Source organism: Artemia sp. Qi Xiang Cuo, chromosome 21, assembly GCF_049724085.1.
Source record: "Artemia sp. Qi Xiang Cuo chromosome 21, ASM4972408v1, whole genome shotgun sequence".
NCBI lineage: Eukaryota > Metazoa > Arthropoda > Branchiopoda > Anostraca > Artemiidae > Artemia > Artemia sp. Qi Xiang Cuo.
The window spans coordinates 33,867,307-33,890,256 of record NC_142814.1 but is presented as its reverse complement, the minus strand read 5'-3'; the positions used below and the strand labels follow the sequence as shown (position 1 = coordinate 33,890,256).

At 37.6% G+C, this 22,950-nt stretch overlaps 1 protein-coding gene across 1 annotated transcript in view; it reads right to left on the bottom strand.

Moving 5' to 3' along the window:
- Positions 1-22,950, bottom strand: part of enc (R3H domain containing protein encore) — a 277,287-nt gene that overhangs the window by 74,172 nt on the left and 180,165 nt on the right. The window contains exons 8-9 of the mRNA XM_089106565.1: positions 13,897-14,069; positions 7,616-7,797 (exon numbers count right to left, since the gene is read on the bottom strand). Coding sequence (XP_088962691.1) covers positions 7,616-7,797; positions 13,897-14,069 — 355 coding nt within the window. The remainder of the gene's footprint in view (positions 1-7,615; positions 7,798-13,896; positions 14,070-22,950) is intronic.

Sequence of the window (22,950 nt, the reverse complement as noted above, 5' to 3'; positions counted from 1 at the left end):
TAGCCTAACCTAATCATACACCTAACTTTTGCCTGTCTCTCACCTAACCTAAGCTAACCTAAGTGAAGCGTACGTGGGCTAACCTAACCTGGCTAACCTAACCTAACTTAATCTAGCCTAACCTAACCTAGCCATACTCGCCGGAAAAGGTTAGGTGTCGTCTCTTTGTGTGTTTGTTGTCCCTGTGTGTTAGTCGTCTCTCTCTGTGTGTGTGTGCGCACGTAACCTCATCTAATGTGAATTTCAAGCATTCAGGCTGGTGGACTAAGACCCCAATTCTGAGCTAGTGAATTTCCACCATTCAGGCTGGTGGACTATGACCCTAATTCTGAGCTAGTGAATTTACACCATTCAGGCTGGTGGACTGAGACCCCAATATTGAGCTAGTGGATTTCCACCATTCAGGCTGGTGGACTATGACCCCAATTCTCAGCTAGTGAATTTCCACCGTTCAGGCTGGTGGACTGGGTCCCCAATACTGAGCTGGTGGACTAAGACCCCAATTTTCCAACTCTTGCATTTCATGACAGAAATTCAAAATGAACTTCGAAAAATCAAGAGAATGTAACTGTGAGAAGGTAAAGCACAGCAAGTCACTACTGAAATATTCCAACTCTTGCATTTCACGATAGAAATTCAAAATGTAATTTGAAAAATTAAGACAATGTAACTGTGATATGGTTGTTTTCGTGTGTGTGCATAAGTTTTCGTGTGTGTGTGTGTGTAAGTTTTTGTGCGTGTGTGTAAGTTTTTGTGTGTGTAAGTTTTGTGCGTGTGTGTAAGTTTTGTGTGTGCGTATGTTTTCGTGTGTGTGTGTAAGTTTTTGTGTGTGTGTGTGTAAGTTTTTGCGTGTGGGTGTAAGTTTTTGTGTGTGTGTGTGTGTGTGTATGTTTGTGTGTGTGTAATTGTGTGTGTGTGTGTGTGTGTATGTTTTTGCGTGTGGGTGTAAGTTTTTGTGTGTGTGTGTGTGTGTAAGTTTTTTTGTGTCTCATATCTTGTGTGTGTAAGTGTTGACGTGTGAGTGTAAGTTTTCGTGTGTGTGTGTATAAGTTTTTGTGTGCATGTAAGTTTTAGTGTGAATGTGTTAGTTTTTGTGTATGTGTGTATGTGTGTTTTTGTGTGTCTGTAAGTTTTTGTGTGTGTGTGTAAGTTTTGGCGTGTGTGTGTTTGTTTTAGTGTGTGTGTGTGTCAGTTTTGTGTGTGTGTGTGTGTAAGTTTGTGTGCGTGTGTGTTAGTTTTTGTGTGTGTGTGTTAGTTTTTGTGTGATTGTTAGTTTTTGTTTGCTTGTAAGTTTTTGCGTGTGTGTGTAAGTTTTTGTGTGTGTGTTTAAGTTTTTGTGTGTCTAAGCTATTTCGTGTGGATATAAGTTTTTTGTGTGTTTGTGTTAGTTTTTGTGTGTGTGTGTGTGTGTGTTAGTTTTTGTGTTTGTATATTTTTTGTGTGTGTGTGTGTGTATTATTTTGTGTGTGTGTGTGTGTGTGTGTGTGTGTGTAAGTTTTTGTGTGTGTAAGTTTTGGCGTGTGTGTGTAAGTTTTCGTGTGTGTGTGTGTGAAGTTTGTGTGTGTGTGTGTGTGTGTGTAAGTTTTTGTGCGTGTGTGTGTGAGTTTTTTGTGTTCATGTGTAAGTTTGTGTGTGTGTGTGTGTGTGTGTGTGTGTGTGTAAGTTTTTGTGTGTGTGTAAGTTTTGGCGTGTGTGTGTGAGTGTTCGTGTGTGTGTGTGTGTGTGTAAGTTTTGTGTGTGTGTGTGTGTAAGTTTTTGTGTGCATGTAAGTTTTTGTGTGCATTTATGTTTTCGTGTGCATGTGTAAGTTTTTGTGTGTGTGTGTGTGTGTGTAAGTTTGTGTGTGTATGTGCGTGTTAGTTTGTGTGTGTGTGTGTGTGTGTAAGTTTTGACGTGTGTGTGTTAGTTTTAGTGTGTGTGTGTGTGTTATTTTTCGTGTGAATGTGTTAGTTTTTTTGTGTGTGTAATTTTTGGGGTGTGTGTGTAAGTTTTGGTGTGTGTATGTGTAAGTTTTGTGTATGTGTGTTTGTGTGTATGTTTTTGTGCGTGTGTGTGTGTGAGTTTTTGTTTTTTCTTTTTTTTTTTTTTGCGTCCTTGTGTTTGTTTTTTTGTGTTTGTGTGTATTTTTTTGTGTGTGTGTATGTATTTTCGTGTGTGTGTGAGTTTTCGTTTGTTTGTGTTTGTTAGTTTTTTGTGTGTGTGTGTGTGTAATTTGTTGTGTTCATGTTTGTTTTTGTGTGTTTTTATATTTTCGTGTGCTTGTTTTTTTTTTTGTGTGTGTGTGTGTGTGTGTGTGTATTTTTGTGTTTTTTTTTTGTATGGCGTTTGGGTTTATTAGTTCTTTTTATTGCTTGGAATGGTGTGTTGGTGGGTTTTTTTGTTTTTATTTTTTTTTTGATGTTTGTGTTAGTTTTTTTTGTTGTCATTTGTTATTTTTTTTGTGTGTGTGTGTGTGTGTGTAAGTTTGTTTGTGTGTGTAATTTTTGGTGTGTGTGTGTGAGTTTTCGTGTGTGTGTGTGTGTGTGTGTTTTTTGTGTGTGTGTGTGTGTGTATGTTTTTGTGTGAATGTAAGTTTTTGTGTGATTGTAAGTTTTCGTGTGCATGTGTTTGTTTGTGTGTGTGTGTGTGTGTGTGTAAGTTTTTGTGTGTGTGTGTGTGTAAGTTTCGTCGTGTGTGTGTTAGTTTTTGTGTGTGTGTGTAAGTTTTAATGTGTGTGTGTGTGTAAGTTTTTGTGTGTGTGTGTAAGTTTTTGTGCGTGTGTGTAAGTTTTTGTGTGTGTGTAAGTTTTTGTGTCGTCTAATGTGAATTTCAACCATTCAGGCTGGTGGACTAAGACCCCAATTATGAGCTAGTGAATTTCCACCATTCTGGCTGGTGGACTAAGACCCTAATTCTGAGCTAGTGAATTTCCACCATTCAGGCTGGTGGACTGAGACCCCAATAATGAGCTAGTGGATTTCCACCATTCAGGCTGGAGGACTAAGACCCCAATACTGAGCTAGTGAATTTCCACCGTTCAGGCTGGTGGACTGGGACCCTAATACTGAGCTGGTGGACTAAGACCCTGATTTTCCAACTCTTGCATTTCATGACAGAAATTCAAAATGAACAAGCCTGAAATAGCAAACTAGTCATCCCAAACTATTGGTTTCAGACAACAAACACCAATGATGGACTAAGAATCCTAGCTCTGAAAAGTTCAAATAGCAAACTACACATCCCAAATCGTAATTTTCTGACAACACACACCTATGAGAGGCTATGAAACCTAGCTAATAAATGCCGGAAATAGCAAATTAACCATCTCAAATCACAAGTTTCAGACAGCACTCACCTATGAACGGCTAAGAAATCCAGCTCGGAAAAGTCAAAAAATAGCAACCCACACATCCCAAATCATAGGTTTCAGACAACACATACCTATGAAAGACTAAGAAATCTAGCTTAGAAAAGCCCGAAATAGTAATTTACATATCCCAAATCCTAGGTTTCAGACAACACTCACCTAAGAACGGCTAAGAAACCTAGCTCAGAAAAGTCAAAAATAGCAAACTAATCATCCCAAACTATAGTTTTCAGACAACAAACACCTATGAAAGGCTAAGAAATTCAGCTCAGAAAAGTCAAAAGTAGCAATCCACCCATCCAAAATCATAGGTTTCAGACAACACACACCTATGAAAGACTAAGAAATCCCACTCAGAAAAGCCCGAAATAGTAATTTACATATCCCAAATCATAGGTTTCAGACATCATTCACCTATGAAAGACTAAGAAACCTTAGCTCAGAAAAGCCTGAAATAGCGAAACTACTCATCCCAAACTAGAAGTTTCAGACAACAAACACATATGACGGACTAAGAATTATAGCTCTGAAAAGTTCAAATAGCAAACTATACCTCCCAAATCATAAGTTTCAGACAACACACACCTATGAACGGCTAAGAAATCTAGATCAGAAAAGACAAAAATAGCAAACCACTCATCCTAATCATAGGTTTCAGTCAACACACACCTAGGAAAGGCTAATAAATCCAGCTCAGAAAAGTCAAAAATAGCAAACTACGTATCCCAAATCATAGGTTTCAGTCAACACACACCAACGAAAGACTAAGAAACCTAGCTCAGAAAAGTCAAAAATAGAAAACTACTCATCCCAAACTATAGGTTTCAGACAACATTCACCTACGAAATACTAGAAAACCTTAGCTCAGAAAAGCCTGAAATAGCAAACTACACATCCCAAATCATAATTTTCTGACAACACATACCTATGAAAGGCTAAGAAACCTAGCTCAGAAAAGTCGAAAATAGCAAACTACACATCCCAAATCATAGGTTTCAGACATCACACACCTATGAAAGACTAAGAAATCCAACTCAGAAAAGCCCGAAATAGTAATTTACATATCCCAAATCATAAGTTTCAGACAGCATTCACCTACGAAATACTAAGAAACCTTAGCTCAGAAAAGTCTGAAATAGCCAACTACTCATCCCAAACTCGAAGTTTCAGACAACAAACACCTATGAGTGACTAAGAATCCTAGCTATGAAAAGTCCAAAAAGCAAACTATACCTCCCAAATCATAATTTTCTGAAAGGAGACACCTATGAAAGGCTAAAAAATCTAGCTCAGAAAAGTCAAAAATAGCAAATTAACCATCCCAAATCATAGGTTTCAGTCAACACACACCTACGAATGGCTAAGAAATCCTGCTCAGAAAAGTCAAAAAATAGCAACCCACACATCCCAAATCATAGGTTTCAGACACCACACACCTACGAAAGACTAAGAAATCCGGTTATGAAAAGTCAGAAAAGGAAATTTACATAGCCCAAATCATAGGTTTCAGACATCACGCGCCTATGAAAGACTAAAAAATCTAACTCAGAAAAGCCCGAAATAGTAATTTACATATCCCAAATCATAAGTTTCAGACAGCATTCACCTACGAAATACTAAGAAACCTTAGCTCAGAAAAGTCTGAAATAGCCAACTACTCATCCCAAACTCGAAGTTTCAGACAACAAACACCTATGAGTGACTAAGAATCCTAGCTCTGAAAAGTCCAAAAAGCAAACTATACCTCCCAAATCATAATTTTCCGAAAGGACACACCTATGAAAGGCTAAGAAATATAGCTAAGACAAGTCAAAAATAGCAAATTAACCATCCCAAATCATAGGTTTCATTAAACACACACCTACGAATGGCTAATAAATCCTGCTCAGAAAAGTCAAAAAATAGCAACCCACACATCACAAATCATAGGTTTCAGACACCACACACCTACGAAAGACTAAGAAATCCGGTTATTAAAAGTCAGAAATAGAAAATTACATATCCCAAATCATAGGTTTCAGACAACACTCACCTATGTGTGTGTGTGTGTGTGTGTGTGTGTGTGTGTGTGTGTCTGTATGTGTGTGTATGTGTGTGTATGTGTGTGTGTGTATGTCTCTGTGTTTTTGTTTATGTGTGTGTTTGTGTGTGTGTGTTTGTGTGTGTTTTTGTGTGTGTGTCTGTGTGTGTGTGTGTGTGTGTGTGTATGTGTGTGTGTGTATGTGTGTGTGTGTATGTGTGTGTGTTTGTGTTTGTGTGTGTGTGTTTTTCTTTGTGTGTGTGTGTGTGTGTTTTTTTTTGTGTCTTTGTGTGTTTTTTTGTGGTGGTGTGTGTGTTTCTTTTTGTGTGTTTGTTTTTTTTTGTTTGTGTTTGTGTGTGTGTTTGTGTGTTTGTGTTTGTTTGTGTGTGTGTGTGTGTGTGTATTTGTGTCTGTGTGTGTGTGTGTGTGTGTGTGTGTGTGTGTGTGTGTGTGTGTGTGTGTGTGTGTGTGTGTGTGTGTGTGTGTGTGTGTGTGTGTGTGTGTGTGTGTGTGTGTGTGTGTGTGTGTGTGTGTGTGTGTGTGTGTGTGTGTGTGTGTGTGTGTGTGTGTGTGTGTGTGTGTGTGTGTGTGTGTGTGTGTGTGTGTGTGTGTGTTATCCCGGCGGCGCTTCTCTGGTCCGGGGGACCTTTGGGGGCCGGGGGAGGGCCTTTGGGGCACAGGGAGGGCCTTTGGGCACAGGGAGGGCCTTTGGGGGCCTGGGGGACATTTGGGGACCAGTGGAGGGCCTTTGGGACCCCGTTGGTCCTTTGGAAGCTCGATGGGCCTTTGGGGGGGGCCGGGGATGGCCATTGGGGGTCTGGCTGGGCCTTTGGGGCACAGGGAGGGCCTTTGGGGGCCGGGGGGCCCTTGGGGGACCGGTGGAGGGCCTTGGGGACCCCGTGGGTCCTTTGGGAGTCCGGGGGACCTTTGAGGACCTGTGGCGGGCCTTTGGGGCAGTTGGGGGCCGGTGGAGGGCCTTTGGGACCCCGTTGGTCTTTTGGGAGCTCGATGGGCCTTTGGGGGGCCCGGGAATGGCCGTTGGGGGTCTGGGTGGACCTTTGGGGGCGCCGGTGGCCCTTTGGGAGCTTGGGGGGCCTTTGAGGGTCCGGGGGGACAGTTGGGGGCCTGGGGGACATTTGGGGACCGGTGGAGGGCCTTTGGGAGCTTGGGGGGCTTTTGAGGACCGGGGGCTTCCTTCGGGGTTGGGGTAGGAGGATTGGAACCCTTTGGGGTTGGGTTAGAGGACCTCACAACACTGTTCAAATGAAACTTGTGTATTATAACGACCACACTCAAAACCTCTTCCAAAATCTCTTCAAAAATCTTCTTTTAAAATGTCTCTATCTGTTTCGCCGAAATAGTTCCATAACCTGTCTAAAACGGTTTCGCCCAAATAATCCATAAACGTAAATTCAGCGTGTTCCTTTGTTATTGGCATCTCTGCGCTAACGCATTTCAAATTAATATGAAACCTTTTCGCGCGCTAAAACAATTCATCGCTAAGATGTTTCTTGCCTAATTGTTTCCGTGGCCTTTGGTTATTAATATCCTTTGGAGTTCGACCAAAAGAGTTGTTCCCGAGGCAAAGACATTAATGATTTGGATCTATTCCTGGAGAAATGTTTCTAGGGCGAAAATTTTTAAAGTCTGACAGATGATGTCATTGATTGATTGATCTGTCAAGAAAGGGAAATTAATTTGTTGTTTCTAAGGGGAACTATTGATTCACGATAGGTGAATTGAGGTCGACAGCACAGGTGTTCCAAGGTTGATGTTGTTGTTGTTGTAAGTGCACGCTCTCAGCGAACTTTATGTAAATCAAGTTCACAGGTGCTACTCGTGACAGGACCACGTGGTTTATGGTTTTCCAAGTGAGAAAATTCCTGTTTTTCAAATTCTCACTGAGAAAACCATATAACATCCATAATTTGATGTTGACATCCGAGAAAAACATCAAATAAATCGAACAACACACATAACCATCCATGAAAACAACCATAAATGTGACAAAATTCATGGTTTTTCAAGTTATAAAATTCCTGTTTTTTCATTCTCACTGAGAAAACCATAAACCACGTGGTCATGTTCGGACTCAATAAGGCATCTCTACTAATAGCTTAGTTTCCTACATGGTCTGAAACTGCAGCGCAATTCAAAATTTTATAAATCATGGTCTAGAATTCCATCTTCCTTAATATTTAACTTAACATTATTCTGAATAGATGATGCAGTTGGCTTTAAATACATACCTCGGATATATCTGACGCCAACTTTGATGGCCTTGTATCATGATGCCTACGCTTGCTCCCTACATTCGGAGTTGGGCTTGTGTTTGTTGAAACTGCTGCACTTCCATCTGAAGGATGACTAGATTTGTATCCCGAACTAGACGGGCTCAGCCTTGATACAGAAGCTGAGCTTCCATCTGAATCTGGCAAGAAATAGGTTTCGAAGGTCATAATGTTTATAATACGGTATATTTAGGGCATTAACATTGCATTATTTTGATAAACAATTAAACTGTCCTAATGGTGAATTGTTTAGTTGAGAAAGCAATACCAATATTGTTTTTTTCATATAATGAAGTCCTTAAAATCTAAAAGGGCTGCACGAAAACCAGCACTAAAAAGTGGTAATAACTTTTATTAGTAGTCGTATTAGAATTAGTAGTTAGAAGGGAGAGGGGTTGTGGTACTTCGTGGAGGGCTTTGGAAAGAGTCTATGCGGAGGGACTTTTTGACAATCGACGACATTTTCACTGAAGACAAACGTTTCAGCAATATCGTTGTTAAAGCTTTTTATTTTAATTTGGGTAAATAAAGTAAAGACTCAGTAATTTTCATAAGTGTTTCCCCCTTCTCCATCTCGCCACTCCCAAAGAAAAGCTGATTAAGATACCCTATGTGGCTAATAATGTAGTAGTAGTTAATCTTAAAAACATAGTTTGGGCCCTTACTCTTGGGACTGCACCCGTCAAGTCACACCCAGAGACTTTTTAGTACGTCTAGATTCTTTTGATTAGAATGGCTAGTTTGAAATTTCGCTCCAATGTCATGTTGGATCAGGAGCACCTAGGGATACCGAGGGTGGGCTGGATTAGCAGGTTGCCCTCCAGTTGGTTTTGCTTTTAAATTGGACACTTTAATTTGCAAACGAATCTAAGTTTCTCCACTCACTAAGTTTCTACGACTATCCGTTTTATATGATGAGGCTGAAAAAAATCACTTGGGAGACGCATTACTCTTTACTAAGTCAATGATTTTATACTGACAATAAAAAACTACCGCTTCCATAATAAGAAGGGCGCTGTTAGCTTCCCACCACTCTTACTGCATGGCTAGTCCAAGCACGATTCCAAATAAGGGGAGGCTTGGGGTTAAATTTCTCATCATATTTTTCTGAAGGAATTCTCACGGAAAGTCTGAACATTGCCTATCCTAAAAAAAAACAACACTGATCCCTATTAATGTTAGAGCGTAACTAAGTGATCACGATAAACCGTAAGGATTATGAATACACGGTCTACATTTACTGTTAATTTTGTTTTGTTTTCTTTTCTGGTCGGAAACATACGTCTGCATGCGGCAGTACTGGCTTCTGAAATTGGACATTATGCCCAAAGCTGTTCGATAGTTCTACACTGATGGAGTTTCTCAGAATTTTGAATCGATAGTCTTTCAACCACATTCGAGTCGAAACTGCTTTTTTTACAGCATAAAATGCCAGGAATCGGCACTTGACTGTGGCACAATTTCCTCTTTTTTTTTACTTAAAACGGTTTAAGAACTTTAAAGTTCTTTCCAATTGATAAGTTCTTTTCCATATGGTATCTAATCAGTGCCATATGGTATCTAAAAAGTACCTTTTGGGCTGCTTTTCTAGTTTCTTCAACGAGAATACCCAAAAAAAGCCTTTTCCAATAAAAAAAAAAAAAATCCAAAAAAGTATCTTTCAATTTCATGCAGACAACATCGTTGAGAGATGTTTAAAGGTTCAATTTAAAGCTATTGATAGTTCCTGTGTGCTTTTTGTTGATTTATAGTTGAGAAGAGCATTAAAAAGCTACATCAAGCCAAGTGGGGATGAAACATTGAGGTCTTGTTTATCGTATTGTCTTAAATATCTAGCTTGTAATAAAGGGGTGATTTAAAACAGCCAATAGTATAATGCATACTCTTATAGACAAGGCTTTATAGTCTGATGATACACAGATCTGCCTTCTAAGTTAAACATTTTTTTTTGGAATGCGTATTCTCTTTCTAGCGCCGGTAATGATCAGTTCTCCTAAAATGCTAAGGTCATAGAAGCAAAACAAAAGAAAGCACTAATGTCAGTGAAGTTTGGTAACTACGCATCTTAAATTCCTTTTATAATTTCATAGACAATTTAATTATTTTTATTTACAATTCCTCAACAAAACTAAGGTTAATATACCCCGTGTGATCGAAATGGATGGAGGAGGCAGATGTCACTCTCTACGCCGAGGAGCATCCGGTAGGAGACCTAAGTCAAAGTAAGTCAAGTGCTATTCAAGCAAGCTCTAGATTTTTAAAGCCAAATTTTAAGAGAGATGTGAAGTTAAACTTATATTTAATGTCCTATTTTACCAAAAACTCATCCAGACTTCTTTAGTTTCTTTGCCCAAGTCGTATAAATTTTTTTTTAGGGTCTATTGTCAATATTTTTAAAACCAACAAAAACGAAAAAAAAAAAAATTAAAAAACCAAAGTTTTTCTGATGAAAGTAAAGAACAAAGTTTAAACAAAAACCGAACAAAAACGACTACCTCGCGGCTTATGCCATATATTTTTAATAAGCTGTTTCAAACAAACAGGCTAATGATATTTCCCTGTATTTGTAGAATTCTGAAAAACTACTGTTTAACTAAAAACTATGCTTTGTGTATTTTTTTTGAATGGAGTTAAAATTGTGTCATAGAACTTGTTGATTTCATGGCCGGTAAAAGACTATTTGAATTTTATTTTATTTTCTGCAGGCTGGAGTTTCATGTTTCTGATCATGTTTTACTACATAGGTTTTGTGTTTTCAGTAAAGCACTAGTTTTTCAGAATCCTACAAATATAGGCTCTTGTTGATAGAAAAGCATCGCAAAGTGCTGAAAACCATGTTGTAACCAAGATGGGCCCAGGATTGCACAAGGTCTCCATTCATGGAGGTCCCAGGGACTTCTTGCTGTCCGGTTCTAAGCCGGCTTAAGCACTTCGGTGTAGACTTGAGAAGATATGTGATCCCCGTCCTGCACTGGTATTCGGGATCATTGCTTTTCCTGGGGCGCAAAAAATTTCAATGATATAAAGAACATGAAAATTGGAACTTGGAATGTTACGACGTTAAAAAATGACCATCGTATTTACATTTTGACTGATGGATTCAGACGATTTGAACTGGACTTATTAGGAGTTTCAGAAACTCATATGCCAGGGGTAGGAAACATGAAATTAGGTGATATAGAATTCGTTTACTCAGGCAGGAAGGATGGGTACATAGACAGGGAGTATGGCTCATGATGAATAAGGAAGCTTCTAAATCCTGTTTAGGTTGGGAAAGTATTAATATCAACTACTAATCACTCATTTTATGACTAAAAAGTGCAGAGTATAAGTTATAGTAGTTTATGCCCCTCTAAAATCGACTGACGGAGATACTAGTGACTTAGATGAATTTTATTTACAGTTACAGGAGCAAATAGAAAGGATCCCAGGTAGAAATATGATGTTTTAACTAGGAGATTTTAATGCCCAGGTCGGTAGAAATAGGGATAGATGGTATCCTAGCCTATATATCCTAGCATAGATAGGTAAATTTGATCTAGAAAAAGAAAACAGTAATGGATACAGACTTTTGCAATTTTGTAGGTATAACAATCTAGTTATAACCAATACGGTGTTTGGTCATAAAATGGCTCATAAGTTAACATGTATTCATGTGATGGTAAGAAAAAGAACCTTATTGATTATGCTATTGTGAACCGAAGACTGGCAGGATCAATACAAGATACTAGGGTATATAGGAGTGCTGTTATTGATGTTAAAAGTAAAGATCACCATCTAGTAATGTCAAGGGTTAGTTTAAAATTGAAGTATCAGAAGGGTAACTACCTCCCAGGAAGTTATGATGTTGGAAGACTCCAGGATGAGAATTTGAGGGAAACTTTCCAGGAACAGTTGAATACTAAACTTCAGAGTTTAAAATTTGATAATGTGGAAAATGGTTGGACTAATATTAGAAAAATAATTTGTGAAGTTGCTGAAGGTGTCTTAGGGAAGAAAGCTAGAACTACAGCTAAGAATATCAGTGAAAAAGCTTTATGTTTAATAGAAAAGAGAAACAACTTGCGTAAAAATGATATGAGTGATAGATCATGAAAAAACAAAGAGAACATCAAGACAGACAAGACAGTAGTAAATTGTGGGCTAAGGTGGTATAGAGTGGTGGTAATGGATGAATTTCCCAAGGGCGCGTTAGATGCAACTAAGCCGCATAGTTATAATATATTGTACTGGCATATTAATAAATTGAGAGGGAGTAGTCAATCCAGACTTGGCCCAGTTAAAGATAGGAATGGGGCCACAATTAGCGATAAGGAAAGAACTAAAGAGAGATGGGCCGAACATTTTGAGAATTTGCTTAACCGAGATAGAGTTGCAGGAAAAGATGTAGAGGAAAATGAAATTATTTGTGATACCTTGGATGTGAAGGAAGATTTGTTTTAATAGGAAGAATTAGCGACAGTACTATAAGGATTAAAAAATAATAAGGCTCCTGGTGCTGATAGGTTGGTAAATGAGTTTATTGAATACGGTGGCTCTGAGGTTAGAAATAAGTTACTGAAGATTATGAATATGATTTTTGAAAAAGGGAAGCGCCTAACGATTCTAGGAAAACCTTACTTAAGCCACTTTATAAGAAAGGTGATAAAAGTGAGTGGGGTAATTATTGAGGCATTAGTCTGGTCTCTGTAGGTAGTAAATTACTTAGTAAAATGATGCTTTTCAGACTGAGAGATGCCGTAGACAAAGTTCTAAGAGAAGAACAGTGTGGTTTTAGAAAAGGTAGAGGATTTGTCGACCAAATTTTCACTTTTAGGCTAATAATTGAGAAGTGCCTGAGTTGTCAAACACCTTTGGTCCTCAGTTTTATAGATTATGAGCAAGCGTTCGATTCTGTTGATAGAAGAGCTTTAGTAAAGGTGTTATCACTGTATGGTATACCAGACAAATACATGAAAGTGATTAGTGCTATGTACGAGAATAACACTGCTACGGTTAAGGTAAGAAAAGAGGTTAGCAGCTTGTTTTGTACTAAATCTGGAGTTAAATTGGGCCGTGTTCTATACCTCGTTATAAGGATCATCTTGATAAACTTTGCCTTAAGGAGCACAGAAAAGCCTATAGGAGAACACGGAATCAAGTGGAAAGGAAAAAGTCTCCTGGACTTAAATTATGCTGATGATTTAAGCATCCTAGATTAAAGTGTAAGCAAAATGAATGAAGTTCTAGAGGTTTTACGAGTTCAGGGTACTAGAATAGGTTTGAAAATTAATGTTAAAAAGACTAAGTCTCTAAGGCTAGGAATAAGTGAAGATGGAAAGGTGACGTTGGATAATGAAAAGATTGATCAGGTGGGCAGCTTCACTTACCTTGGTAGTATTATTAGTAAAGATGGTAGGAGCAGTTTAGATGTTAAAAGTAGAATAACCAAGGCTCAGGGTGTTTCCTCACAGTTAAAAAAAGTTTGGAAGAGTAGGAAGATAAGTCTGCGAACCAAGATTAGAATATTAGAAGCTACACTGATGACAGTGGTCAAATATGGCTCTGAAGCATGGGCGCTCAGGAAAGCGGATGAAGATTTGCTAGATGTTTTCCAGAGAAATTGCTTAAGGATTTTTCTGGGTACCCGTCTGACTAACCGTAATTCAAATAATAGGCTATACGAAAAATGTGGTTCAATACCGCTCTCTAGGGCTATAATGAAAGAAAGGTTGAGGTGGCTAGAGCACGTTGTGTGGATGAAGGATGACAGATTGCCGAAGATTGTTCTTTTCGGCCAACCGTCTAGGGCTAAACGGAAATCAGGTCGTCCTCGTCTGGGGTGGGAGGACTTCATGGAGAAAGATTTAAAGGAAATGGGAACTCCGTGGGCGGGTGTAAAAAGGGAGGCTTTAATTAGATTGGGATGGAGGAGGAGCGTGCGTAGCTGTGTTGGCCTCAGACGGTTTGGTGCTGCGGTGAGTTTTTAGTAGTAGTAGTAGTACAAATATAGGGACATATCACGAACCAGTCTGTTTGAAACAGTTTTCCCATAATTTGTTGCATAAACTGGGAAGCAATAATTTTTGTTCGTTTTAAGTTTCAATTCCGGTCAATAGTTTCATCAGAAAAACTGTTTTTTTTAATAATCAAAGATATAGAGTAGATACTGCCCCCCCCCCCCCCCACAAAAAAAATAGATGTACCCTAACTTAGGAAAATGTAGATATTTTGTAAGTAAAAAATATATATATGATTACCCTGCTTAAGAAGAGTCTGATTTGTCTGTTTCTGCTCTGACTCAAGAAGCTGCGTTGAGACGTTTCCTGTATAGCCACCAAAACTGTAGGATTTGGAGACGGCTGGACGCAGTTTGGATAACTGGTGCAGCTCATGGCTGTCTAAGCTTTCAACTTTTAGTAGCCTTCCACTCCTATAATAGAAAAAAAAAACTCAAGCTCCATAAGTGAGAAAAATAAAACAGTCTTGCTGTCTGCTAAGTATCTTTTCATTTATTTAATAGATATAACAATGGTATTTATAAATAGCATAACATTTTAACATGTAAACATAATATGTTTAACATTAAGTAAGTATTAAATATCTGTCCAATAAAAGTGACTTAAATAAGGAAATATAACTCAATATATTTTGCATTCTTTTAAGAAGGTTTTTTGAATGCAGCCAAGATAAAAGTCCGTATTTTAAGGGGCAAAAAAAAGAAAAAAAATGTTTGTCCGAAACCTAAAAATATAACAAAATGCATATAAACAAATTTTTGGTGGGTTTTTTAGTTTTTTTTTAAACTTCCCCCCACCCCCGCGAAAAAAAACCTTCGCAAAAAAAAAATTGTGGATACAACCCTGGCCAAGATACAAACTTTCTTTTCAGGATAAAGAACAGAGGAATTTAATGACATGCAAGGAAAATAGTTGCTGCTATAGTTCTAAATATATTCTGTTTCGAAAATAGTCTTCTCGGCTTTTTCAAGCAAATGAATATTTCAACTCATTGAGAATAATGAGACTCATAATATTAATGGTAATCTACGTATTTCTTGTTCTTTGAAGACAGTTTTTGCGCAAACTATTTGACTTTCGAATAGTACATTAACATTTTTTACTTTGTATTTGGAGACAAGCAAGCTTAGAGTTTAGAAAACTTGCAGGTTAACTTCAAAAGAAATAGAGACATCAAAAGAAAAAAAAGTGTTACTAAGATAACACTTTTCTTAAAAAATTCTTTCATTTAATTTGAAGTCGTTTCAAGAAATTTTGTTTAGCAGTGTTAAGATATTTATTAATCAGACGCTAGATACCCACACAGCTTTTTAGGGGATGATTTCCAGGGAGAATGGAGGGTACAAATGTTAAAAAGTTTTGACCAATGAAGTCTCATATCTATTTTTAATATTATTAAATAAAAAAAAATAAGTTCATTTAACTGAAAGTAAGGAACGACGTTAAAACTTAAAACGAACAGAAATTATTCCGTATATGAAAGAGGCTGTCCCCTCCTCAACGCCTCGCTCTTTACGCTAAAGTTTTTTATTGTTAAAAAAAATAGAGTTGTGAGAAAGTCAAACTTTAGCGTAAAGAGCGAGGCGTTGAGGAGGGGACAGCCTCTTTCATATACGGAATAATTTCTGTTAGTTTTAAGTTTTAATGTCGTTCCTTACTTTCAGTTATAAAAACTTTTTTAACTGAATTTAATTTTTGAACGTTTTTGAATTAATGCAGGTTTTGATTTTGGCTCACCGTACAGGAATGATAAAAAAAAAATTTGAATATTAATTTTACTTTTATTTGGTTAAATGTCTTTCTCGAAACCGGTTTAATTTTATTTACGAACGTTTTTATTAGTAATAAATATACGTAACTTAGGAATTAACTTACATAACGAACCTCTATATTCCTATATTTTTAATACGTATTAGAGGGTTCGCCCCCTATTCAATACCTTGCTCTTTAAGCTAAAGTTCGAATTTTGTTCCAATTCTTTAAAAATGACCTCTTAATCACAAATGCCGTTAATTAGAATAAATGGCTCTTATGAAAGTATTAAATAATCTTTGGATTAAAGAGCGAGGTATTGACTAGGGGATGAACCCAATCATATACGTAATGTTTTCTGTCGTTTTAAGTTTTGATGTTGCTCCTTACTTTCAGTTAAAAAACTTGTTTTTTTTATATATAATTTCTGATGTTTATTTAAAAAATGCTGGGAAATCCGACGCCCCCTTCATAGCAATGTCTCTTCTCCCATTGAAAATTCCTTCATGATAAGATCCTCCCACATAACCCCCGATCCACTCCCCCCCCACTACAAGAAAAAATCCCCACAGAAAACGTATGTATACTTCCCAATAACCAATACTATATGTTAACATTGGGTAAAATTCATAACTTTCATTCCTCCCCCTGGGGACTTCGGGGGATTAAGTCATCCTAAAAGCCATATTTATCATATTTTCAACCATGCTGAACAAAATGGCTATCTCAAAATTTTGATTGGGTGACTTTGGGAAAAAAATTAGCGTGGGAGGGGGCCTAGTTGCCCTCCAATTTTTTTGGTCACGTAAAAAGGGCACTAAAACTTTTAATTTCGGTTTGAATAAGCCAACCCCCTCGCGATACTCTAAGACCACTGGATCAATACGATCACCCCTGTAAAAAAAAAGAAGAAAAAAACAACAACAAACAAACAAATAAACACGCATCGGTGATCTTTCTTCTGGCAAAAAATACGAAATTCCACATTTTTGTAGATAGGAGCTTGAAACCTCCGCAATAGGGTTTTCTGATACGCTGAATATGATGGTTTGATTTTCATTAAGGTTCTATATATTTTAGGGGGTCTTTCCCCCTTTTTTTAAAATCAGCCAAATTTTCTCAGGCACGTAACTTTTGATAGGTAGGACTAAACTTGATGAAACTTATATATTTGAAATCAGTATTAAAATTAGATTCTTTTGATGTATCTATTGGTATAAAATTCCGTTTTCTACAGTTTCGGTTACCATTGAGCCGGGTCACTCCTTACTTACACTTCGTTACCATGAACTGTTTGATAACTCTCCAAGATTCAGAAATGCTTCCGCTCAGGATGTCCTCGTTTCAGGCTCTATTCATTTTTAGTTACAAAGTGAAAAAATAAAATTTTCAAACAGACAAGAACCAGAAAAAACAAAAGTAATGGAAATGGAAATGTTTATCCTGATTTCTAACACGGGAAATTTTTACCTGTTTGGCAATATTTCTGCAAGGAAAAGATTGAGCGGAAATTCAAAGGAGATTCAGAAAAAGTGTGGGAAAATGTTTCGGTTTATGAAAATCTAAATTGTCAGGAGGTGCTAGCTTATGACGACTTTAACTTTTATTTTATAAATTTACGAAAGTGTAGGCAAAGTCATTGCAAATACCATAATTATGCAATGCGTTGACTGAAAACAGGGATGAGGTTATCCTAGAAGAGATGGAAAGGGGGATAAGGACACATTATGTAGATTATACTTGTAAATTTTTCTATGTTATAACTTTCATTGGGCAGCTTACTTAACAACACAAATTTGAAATCACCATGAAAATCAGATTGTCTTTCAGTATATATTCATAGAAGAGTTCTTTTTTGTTGTTTTAGTGACTATATAAACTAGTTCACTATGTATTCTTTATATTATTATGTATTAAGTAGCAGCAAAGCCTGTTAGATAGCAGGCCTAAAAAGAAAAAAAAACATCATTTACTGTTGTAAGGACAGGAGAAAAATTGTCCCCACAGCGCAAAATATTAAGGTGCCTCCCTTCCCTTAAAACTACCCCTGGAAGTTTCAAATCGATACCACTGTGGTGAGACAAAACAGGTTAGACTTGCCAGAACAATAACTTTGAAAATACCCATCATAGGCAGCGCAATTGCACTGCCTAAGTAAAGAACGATGTTGGTACAATGTATTATATTTTTTTCCATACCCGGGAACTTCGTATCGAAAGAGTCGTCGTAGATACTTCGAAAAGGGTTCATTCGATTGTAAATTGGAATGGCTAGTGCCCTTTTTAATAGTTGAAAGTGATTGGAGGGAAACTAGCCCCCCCCCCCCCACGCCCATCATTCCCCCAAACACATTCAACAAAATTTTGAGATAGCCATTTTGTTCAGCGTAGTTGATTTCCACATGGAAAATATGTTTTTGAGGAGGACACTCCCCCACAACGCTCAGGGCAAGGGTTTTAAGTTATACCCTGGGGGCATATAAGGCTTTTATAGAAGGCGTTGTCGTAGAAACTTCAAAAAAGGCTCATTCGATTGGAAATTCAAAGAGCTAGTGCCCGTTTTAATAGTCGAAAGTGATTGGAGGGCAACTAACCCCCCTCTCACGCACACCTTTTCCCCAAACACATCAAATGAAAATTTTGAACTAGCTATTTTATTCAACGTAGTTTTAAGTTCTGGAAATAATGTCTTTGAGGATGACAAACCCCTCACACCCCTCAGGGCAAGGGTTTTAAGTTATTCCCTGGGGACATATAAGGTTTTTATAGAACGCGTTATCGTAGGAACTTCGAAAAGGGTGAATTCGATTGGAAATTAGAGTGGCTAGTGCCCTTTTTATAGTCGAAAGTGATTGGAGGGCAACTAGCCCCCCCCCATGCCCATCATTCTCTCAAACACATCCAATCAAAGTTTTGAGATAGCCATTTTGTTCAGCGTAGTTGATTTCCAGATAGAGAATATGTTTTTGAGGAAGACACTCCCCCAAAACCCTCGGGGCAAGGGTTTTAAGTTATGCCCTGAGGACATATAAGAACGATGTTGGCACAATGTATTGTCTATTATTTTTTTTTCCTTTAGAGCAGGGAACTTCGTATCGAAGAAGTTGTCGTAGAAATTTCAAAAAAGGCTCATTCGATTAGATGTTGAGATGGCTAGTTCACTTTGAAGTACTAGAAACTTACCGGAGGGCAACAAACCCCCCTCTCATGTCCACTTTGTCTCCAAACACATCCAAAAACAATTTAGAGCTAGCCATTTTTTTCAACATAGTTGAGTCTTGGAAATTAGGTCTTTGAGGATGACAACCCCCTCAAAGCCCTCAGGGCAAGGGTTTTAAGTCATTCCCTCGGGGCATATAATGTTTTTATAGAACGCGTTGTCGTAGAAACTTAAAAAAGGGCTCATTCGATTAAAAATTGAAATGGTTAGTGCCCTTTTCAATAGTCAAAAGTAATTGGAAGGAAATTAACACCCCATCCACGCCCACCATTTCCCCAAACACATCAAATCAAAATTTTAAGATAACCATTTTGTTCCAAGCAGTTTAAAGTTCAGGAAATTATATCTTTGAGCAGAACACTCCCCCCAAAGTCTTCAGGGCAAGGGTTATAAGTTATGCCCTGGTGTCATATAAGTTTTTTATTGAAATACTTGTCGTAGAAACTTAAAAAAGGGCTCATTCGATTGGAAATTCAAGGGTCTAGTGCCCTTTTTAATAGTAGAAAGTGATTTGAGGGCAACTAACCCCCCTCTCTCGCCCACCTTTTCCCAAACAGATCCAATCAAAATTTTGAGATAGCCATTTTGTTCCAAGCAGTTTAAAGTTCAGGAAATTGTACCTTTGAGCAGGACACTCCCCCCCCCCCCAGTCTTTAGGGCAAGGGTTATAAGTTATGCCCTGGGGGCATATAAGTTTTTATTGAAATCTTGGTCGTAGAAACTTGAAAAAAGGCTCATTCGTTTGGAAATTCAAAGGTCTATTGTCCTTTTAAATAGTCTAAAGTGATTTAAGGGCAACTAACTCCTTTCTCTCGCCCACCGTTTCTCCAAACAAATCCAGTCAAAAGTTCCAGATAGCCATTTTGTTCAGCGTTGTTGATTTCCAGATAGAAATTATGTTTTTGAGGAGGACACTCCCCTACAACCCTCAGGCCAATAGTTGTAAGTTATGCCCTGGGACATATAAAGTTTTTAATGAATGCGTTGTCGTAGAAACTTCAAAAAGGGCTCATTCGATTGGAAATTGAAATGGCTAGTGCCCTTTTTAATAGTCGAAAGTGATTTGAGGGCAACTAACCCCCCTCTCACGCCCACCCTTTCCCCAAGCACATCCAATCAAAGTTTTGAGACAGCCATTTTATTCAATGTAGTTTTAAGTTCTGTAAATTAGGTCTTTGAGGAGGACAACCCCCTCACAGCCCTCAGGGCAAGGGTTGTAAGTTATGCCCTGGGGGCATATAAGGTTTTTATAGAACGCCTTGTCGTAAAAACTTCGAAAAGGGCTCATTGGATTAGAAATTGAAATGACTAGTGAGTAGAGATCTAAGTTATACTTCTAAGACCGCCAAAGGACCATGTTATTCTACGACCGCCATAGGACCATGCTATTCTACGACCGCCATAGGACCATGTTATTCTACGACCGCCATAGGACCATGTTATTCTATCACCGCCATAGGACCATGTTATTCTACGACCGCCATAGGACCATGCTATTCTGCGACTGCCATAGGACCATGTTATTCTACGACCGCCATAGGACCATGTTATTCTATGTTCCTTCCTGTGCTATTTGGGATTGCGTAATATGTTATGAAGGACAGGTTTCTGACTCCTAATTCATGTAGGCCAGATTTCTACTTCATAATATATATATATATATATGGCCTACATGCCTTTTAGGGTAAATCCGTGTAAAAAAAACCCGGTGTGTCTTGTTTATGTGTTAATATATTCAGTTTTTTTTAGTATAAAATCGAGTTTCAAATTATAATTTTATACAGTTTGAATTGCATCGTTGATAATTAAAAAATCGGATGCTAAACTCAGACAAACAAAAAGATGTTATTACCTAATTGTCTCGTATACTTTGCATTATATTTTTATCGTCAGTGAATAGGAAGAAATGTCAGAGTGTAAGTTCGATATCGCCAGGATTGTGTAGGATAAATTCTTTGTTGGTGGGCGGCTTAAAAAGGTAAAAAAGGGTTAACGACATGAGTTTATAAGACGGTTCATTTAAATCCCAAGTTTTTTTTTATTTTTTGGACAATAGCCTTAAATTGAGAGTAGTTTGTTAGAAATGCGTCGTCGATAATAAAAAATCGGATGCTAAGCTCAGACAAACAAAAGGATTGTAACACCTGATTGGCTCGTATATTATGCATGATATTTCTAAAGTCAATTAATATGAAGAAATATCGGAGTGTTGGTTTTACATCACCAGGCACGTGCGAGGGAAATTTTTTGTTGGTGGGTGGCTTAAAAAGGCAGTAATGGGTGAACTACACGGGTTTAAAAGACGTTTCGTGAAAATACCGAGGTTTTTTCTGAATTTTTGGACAATTGCCTTAGCTTGAGAGTAGTTTGTTAGAAATGCGTCGTTGATAATTAAAAAATCGGATGCTAAACTCAGACAAAAAAAAGGATTGTAACACCTTATTGCCTCGTATAATTTTCATGATATTTCTAAATTCAAGTAAGATGAAGAAATTTCGGAGTGTAAGTTTGAAATCACCAGACACGTTCAAGGGAAATTTGTTTTTGGTGGGGGGCTTAAAAAGGCAAAAATGGGTGACCCACATCAGTTTTTAAGACGGTTCGTGAAAATACCAAGTTTTTTTCTGATTTCTTGGACAATTGCCATAACTTGAGAGTAGTTTGTTAGAGATGAGTCATTGATAATTAAGAAATCGGATGCTAAACTCAGACAAACAAAAGGATTGTAACATCTTATTGGCTCGTATATTTTGCATGATATGTCTGAAGTCAATTAAGATGAAGAAATGTCGGAGTGTAGGTTTTACATCACCTGGCACGTGCGAGGGAAATTATTTGTTGGTGGGGGACTTAAAAAGGCACAAATGGGTGAACTACATGAGTTTATAAGACGGTTCGTGAAAATCCCAAGTTTTTTTCTTATTTTTTGGACAATTGCCTTAACTTGAGAGTAGTTTGTTAGAAATGCGTCGTTGTAAATTAATAAATCGAATGCTAAACTCAGACAAACAAAAGGATTGTAACACCTGATTGGCTCGTATATTTTGCATGATATTTCTAAAGTCAAATAAGATGAAGAAATGTCGGACTGTTGCTTTTACATCACCAGGCACGTGCGATTGAAATTTTTTGTTGGTGGGAGGCTTAAAAAGGCAAAAATGGGTGAACTACATGAGTTTATAAGACGGTTCGTGAAAATCCCAAAGTTTTTTCTGATTTTTTGGACAATTGCCTTAACTTGAGAGTAGTTTGTTAGAAATGCGTCGTTGATAATTAAAAAATTGGATGCTAAACTCAAACAAACAAAAGGATTGTATTACCTGATTGGCTCGTATATTTTGCATGATATTTCTAAAGTCAATTAAGATTAAGAAATGTCGGAGTGTAGGTTTGACATCACCAGGCACGTGCGAGGGAAATTTTTTGTTGGTGGGGGGCTTAAAAAGGCAAAAATGGGTGAACTACATGAGTTTATAAGACGGTTCATGAAAATCCCAAACTTTTTTTTGATTTTTATGACAAGTGACTTAACTTGATAATAGTTTTTTAGAAACGCGTGACCTATTATTAAAAAATTGGATGCTAAACTCAGAGAAACAAAAGGATTGTAATACTTAATTGGTTCGTATCTTTTGCATAATATTGCTAAAGTTACTTAAGATGAAGAAATGTCGGAGTGTAGGTTTTACATCACCAGGCACGTGCGATTGAAATTTTTTGTTGGAGGGGGGCTTAAAAAGACAAAAATGGGTGAACTACATGAGTTTATAAGACGGTTCGTGAAAATCCCAAGGTTTTTTCTGAATTTTTGGATAATTGCCTTAACTTGAGAGTAGTTTGTTAGAAATTCGTCCTTGGTAATTAAAAAATCGGATGCTAAACTCAGACAAAAAAAGGATTGTAACACCTGATTGGGTTGTATATTTTGCATGATATTTCTAAAATTAATTGGGATTAAGAAATGTCATAATGTAGGTTTGACATCACCTGTAACTTTCGAGGGAAAATTTTTGTTGGTGGGGGTCTTAAAAAGGAGACAATGGATCAACTACAATAGTTTATAAGACCGTTTGTGAAAATCCCAAAGTTTTTTTCTGATTTTTTGGACAATTGCCTTAACTTGAGAGTAGTTTGTTAGAAATGCGTCGTTGATAAGTAAAAAATCGGATGCTAAACTCAGACAAACAAAAGGATTGTAATACCTGATTGGCTCGTATATTTTTCATGATATTTGTAAAGTCAATTAAGATGAAGGAATTTCGGAGTGTAGGTTTGACATCACAAGGCACGTGCGAGGGAAATTTTTTGTTTGTGGGGGCTTAA